The sequence below is a fragment of the Myotis lucifugus genome, unplaced genomic scaffold (assembly GCF_000147115.1).
Source record: "Myotis lucifugus unplaced genomic scaffold, Myoluc2.0 scaffold_86, whole genome shotgun sequence".
NCBI lineage: Eukaryota > Metazoa > Chordata > Mammalia > Chiroptera > Vespertilionidae > Myotis > Myotis lucifugus.
The window spans coordinates 2,215,023-2,220,595 of record NW_005871134.1 but is presented as its reverse complement, the minus strand read 5'-3'; the positions used below and the strand labels follow the sequence as shown (position 1 = coordinate 2,220,595).

General features: G+C 46.1%; 1 protein-coding gene across 1 annotated transcript in view; it reads left to right on the top strand.

Moving 5' to 3' along the window:
• LOC111826507 (teneurin-4-like) overlaps window positions 1–3,769 on the top strand; it is a 376,579-nt gene extending 372,810 nt beyond the window's left edge. Inside the window, exon 6 of the mRNA XM_023755919.1 lies at window positions 3,687–3,769. Coding sequence (XP_023611687.1) covers window positions 3,687–3,691 — 5 coding nt within the window. The 3' untranslated portion in view covers window positions 3,692–3,769. The remainder of the gene's footprint in view (window positions 1–3,686) is intronic.
• Window positions 3,770–5,573: the final 1,804 nt, after the last annotated feature.

The window sequence follows — 5,573 nt, the reverse complement described above, 5'->3', positions numbered from 1 at the left end:
CACCCCTCAGACCTCACTGACCTCATCTCTCACCATTCTTCATTGATTTGGGTTTTAAATCAAGTGTTTCCTAATCATAGCCTGTCACAGCCCAGTACATGCCTGAGAGAGCGTTACCGTGCATCTACCTGTGTTTCATGTAGAGGTGAGCATGCAGCGGGTACTCAGGAAATAAATTCTTGCTTGAACAGCCAACTTTCTCACCAAAGCAATACCCACCAGCAATGTTTTAAAGTATTGAATTTAGCTAAAGCCACCATAGACTTTCCCATAGGAGGTGAGAAAGGGAGTAACTGCCTAATGAATACTTGGTGGGGTGTTTTTTAGTTTTTTTTCTTGGGGGGGAGGGTATAAAGATGTTCTGGAATAGATAAGAATGGTTTTACAGCATCGGGAATGTACAAGATACCACTGAATTGTACACTTTAAAAGGGTTAAAATGGCAAATTTTATGTCCTATATATTTTTCCATAATAAAAAAGTACTTGAATAAAAAATAAAAATAAGAGCCCCTTATCCCTCTGTTCCTTCAGCACAGTTCGGGGTGCATTGTAGAATCAGGCCGCCGGGATACAGATGTGTCTGGGATTAGGGGTTGCAGACAGACATGGCGCAGATAGATGCTTCCTGTTTGACACCGCAATCTGTGTAATCCTCAAAACACTGGCAGGTTGCTATTCTTTGCTCCTACTTTATACAGGAGCAAACTAAGAATCACAGAGGCAGGGGACTTGCCCGAAGTCACAGAGCTAAGTGGTGGATGAGGATGTGAGTCCGAGTCGGTCTCCTGCAGGACCGTCCTGCTTCCAGGTGCTTCCTCTGAGCTTCAGGCCTGGTGCTCACCAGCTACTTTAAGAATAGCCTAGCTAGAGACTGAAGAACCATGGACGTGGATGGCAAAGGAGACATCGCCAAGGACAATGCCTCCCCTGCCTCCTTTGGTGGAGGGCCCTGCCTTCTCTCTTCCCCAGGCGCCAGACATCCAGCCCCCGCCCTGCTCCCTCCTCAGCACTGCCAGCATGCAGAGCTGATTGCTATAATGTGATTAGCTGGATGCTCTCTGCTGGATGCTTGTAGTAGCGCCCAACCTTCTTGCTAAGCAGTCATTTCAGGAACCTGTGACTTTGGAATGACATTCTTTATGCTGGTGTTTATTTTTGAAAGTATATAAAATCAATCCAAACCTCACAGCCTCTGCTTTTTGTGCATAGCTGAAATGTGTTGAAATATTTAAGGATGATTACTGAGTATTTTCCCCTTGTGTACAAAGGTATTTGGTCTAACGAGGCCATTCTTTAACCTGGTGGGGAGGAGTGTTAGAATGAGAAGCCTTTGGTTCAGGGAATTTATCAGTCTCCATCTTTGGGGTCAAGTCCACATGTAACCCTGCAAGCATCAAGTTCAAAGACAGATTATGGGTTGGTAGAAAACGCAAAAATATGTCACCGGTGTCCTTCCTCCAAACACTAAGGCATAAGCCACGATCTGCATGTCGTTTAGTTGGTATCAGTACAAAGACACTTCAGAGAGAGGAATCCAAAGGTTCAATCCTGCCTCTGGGGTCAATGGCGATAGGAAAAGCATCCCACTCATGTAGGGGAAAGGGAGGCATGGGGTGCATATTATAGGCTCTTTCTTTGGGCTCCAGATCTCATGTTCTTCTTTTCTAAGCTTCTCTGTTCATTCATTCATTCCGGCATTCATGCATTCATTCATTCATAAAATGTGTATGGAGAATCCGATATCTCCAGGCCCTGTTTTAGTGATTATAGATAGAAATAAGATTTATAGCAGTCAGTATAAGTTAATTTATTTTGCACTAACAAACAACCCTAATGTCTCAGTGGCTTAGAGTTTCTCATGCTATGCACTTAACATGCTTCATGTGTTACTGGGATAACTGTGCAGATACAGTGAGGAAATGTGGCAGCATATTTGAGGAAAAAGATAATAAGCAGAGTGTGAGACAAGTACCCCCAGAGGGCTGGTACTTCTTCATCTGTCCAGGCATCCGAGTGCTTAGTAAATGTTTCTTAACCAAGTGAATGAATTAACTGCAAACTATTCAAAATGGTCGGGTCCCTTGTCAGAACAGAACAGTACTTCCATTTTCCAAATGCCTTCAATAAATTATAACTCACCAAATTAAAATAAACGTTTGTTTTAACTTCCACTAACCAAATCTCTGGAGGATTTGACACCTTTTCATCTTCAAAGTGCTTCAAAACAAGCACTGGCTTCCCCCCAGGCCCCTCTTTGGAAGCTGTGCACTGTAAACAGATATAGAAATGTATTAACATTCAGAAGCGAAGACGCCTCGGGCCAGGTTTGAAGAGAACCTTCTCTAGGAAAAGCAAACTGCTTCTTTGATTTTTTTTTTGAGTGCCGTCCATGTGCCAAGTGTTGTGTTAGGGGCTTTCACTGTCTCTTACCTTTTTTTCTCAATGTTCCTGTGAGGTAGGTACTCTCATTTTGACTTTAGAGATAAGAAAACTGGCCCGAGAGATAAAGTGATTTGCCCAAAGACACAGAGCTGGTGAGAGGGCAAACCAAGAACCATCTTTTAAGTTCTTCTAACTCCAGAAGCACTGACCTTTCCTGTGTCACCATTGTTTCTCAACTTCTGCTTGCACATTAGCTCTATTCGGCACACACAGGTGTAAATTCTGGGGCTCCATTCCAGACTTACCAGATGAAACTTTGGAGAGAGATGTTTGGGCATCTGCATGTTATTTTTTAAAATATGTATTTATTGATTTTTTTTTTTTAGAGAGAGAGGAAGGAAGAGAGAGATAGAAATATCGATCAGCTGCCTCCTGCACGACCCCTACAGGGGATCAAGCCTGCAGCCCCGGCATGTGCTCTGACTGGGAATTGAACCAGTGACTACTTGGTGCATGGAGCAACACTCAGTCCACTGAGCCACACTGGCCAGGCAGCATCTGCATTTTAAATAAACTTCCCAGGTGCTTCTTATGCACACTAAGATTTGATAACCTACACTTTATATCCTTAATGGGTTCCTGAAACAGAGAGAGAATTCTGTCTAAAGGGCCGAGAGAAAAAATAAAGGGGGGATAAGTAGGCCTTAAACATTGTGTGCCTTCCCCCGAACGTGGCAGATTCGACCTTCTGTACACTAAGTGTGACAGCATCTTCCCCCCTCCCTGCCTGTCCAGGTTGTGCTGGCAGAGATGGAAAGCTTCCTCTATTCCCCTGCTTTTCATGGCAAGCTTGGGCGATGTTTTCTCTCCACTCCATATGGATTTTGCAATTAACTCACTAGAAAAGTAAATCACAGGGTGCCTGGAATAATAAGTGCAGTGAACACCCAGCCTCAGCCAAGCTGACTGGGACTGCATCCAGAGCGTGGCTAAGGTTGCTGGGCTGGTGCAGGGAGGAGGCAGGAGGCCAGAGGCTGGCGGCTCCTGGATGCCGGACAAAGACAATAGATGAAGAAGGAGAGAGGACTACTGGTTGAGATTGAGCACCTTCTCTATATGTTTAGCATAATGCTCAGTGTTTTACATTTTTTATATCACCAATTCCATACAACTCTTTTCGGTCAGTATTATTGTTCCCATTTTACAGGAAAAGATTCTGAAGACTCAGAAAGACAAAGTCACTTCCCAAGTTGCAGCTTCTCCAAGAAGCCTTATTTCCTCCTCATTTGCTGTAATCTCTAGGGTAGGAGGAACTTCTTGCAAACAGACAACCAAAGGGCAATTGGGGACCAATGAGAAATGATCTGGAGGAACCTGACTCCTCATCTTGGAAATGGGATGGCTACTGTTACCTAGGTGTCAGGGTTATTGTGAGTACTTAAGTTGATCTCTCTTGTTGTTTTTGTTAATCCTCAATCCAAGGATATTTTTTCCATTGATTTTTAGAGAGTGGAAGGGAGGGTAGGAGGGAGAGAGAGAGAGAAACATTGATGTGAGAGAGACACATGGATTGGTTACCTCCCACACATTCCTGGCTAGGGATTGAACCTGCGACCCAGGTACCTCCCCTTGATCTGATATCAAACCTGTGGCCCTTTGGTACACAGGCCGATGCTTTAGCCACTTAGCAACACCAGCCAGGGCCTGATTCTGATCTCTTATGTGGGAGCACTCCAGACACTGTCTGCCACATAAGTAGGCACTTGAAATTATTCCCCTGTTACCTCCACATTACTCTCCTAAACCATTTCCTGTCATGGAATGGGTGATACTTCTTTCAGAGGTGAAACATCACTGGTTACACCAGGAACAGGGAGGCATTCCTGCTAGCTCACAGACTAGAGTTTATGGAATGATAGAGCAGCTGACAGGGAAATCACAAGCAGGTGCCAAACCGGCCTGGTTTGGACTGGACTTTGGATGGACTGGAGCTAATTGGGGGTGCTGGGGTCAAGGCTGGACCTCATAAGTCTTTACCTGACTTCCTTGCCTTCTAAGGGGCTCTGTGTGTTTTGGCTTCTTGCTTCTTGTTGGGGCATTTCCTGCCTCTGGTTTCAATTCCTGAGAGAAAGAATCAGATTGGCTGAGCCCATCGCCATATGTCAAGCCATAGGCGAAAGATAAGTGGGTGGAGTCAGGCAGGGCAGAGTCATGTGATGTACAGCTCAGCTGCAGAGGACGCCCATCTGCAGAAGTGGTGGGCACGCTGCCTGCCTCTGAGGAGGCCATGGGCGGGCAGGCGCAAGATCATCTCTTTGCCCTCAGTGGCCTTGTCTAAACTTTTCACTCCCGAAGAAGAAAGATTTTGTCTTCTCCATCCTTCTGTCCTCTCACACTGGGCCTGCCTTCAGTCCTCAGGAAAGGCTTACAGATTAGCAGGGAGAAAGGAGGGAGTAAAGATAAATAGAGGTCCTACTCGCTCTGCCTGGCTGTGGGCTCTTTACAGAAATGGCTCCACTGAAAATATTCGTGCCTCCGACGAGGGGGTCCTGCCCTCTGCTGGTAACAGAGTTCTTTTCTGCGAAGGAGCTCTGTCAGGGACCCAACACACTCATCCTTGTGACATCCACCTCCGAATGTGTTTCCTTTGCAAGACAAGGACTGTTTTCTCTTCTTGCCTCTGGAGCCTAAAAGTCAAGCTGGCTTCTTTTTGCTTCTCACAGCTTCCTGAGCAATGATGCTGAACTCTGAGCCAGCCGACAGCTCTGTCGGTGCATGGAAACAGAGGGCTGGGGTTCACCCTCTGTTCGGTGGCATTCACTCTGCCATCCTCACAGCTTCAAAACCCTGTGGGGGCTGTGAGGCAAGTGGGCATGACTCAGCAAAGCACCAGGAACAGACACTGGGAATCAGAAGAACACTTTGGCTCTTGCTAGGTGTGATGGTTGTTTCTTTGCCTGGCTAGAAATAGAGCAAAGAGGGCAGGACTGAAAAAGCAGGTGCAACTTTGTAAGCTAGGCTCAGGAAAGGATAGGGGCACCATTTCCCCTGGAGCTGCACTCTGAGAGGGAGAGCTTCCTGCAGATGCAAATGCTCAGAATCTGCACCGGCCTGGGCAGTACCCATTCGCCACATGTGCTTACCCAGCACGTGAAATGGAGCTAGTGCTGTCGAATGAATGAATTTTTA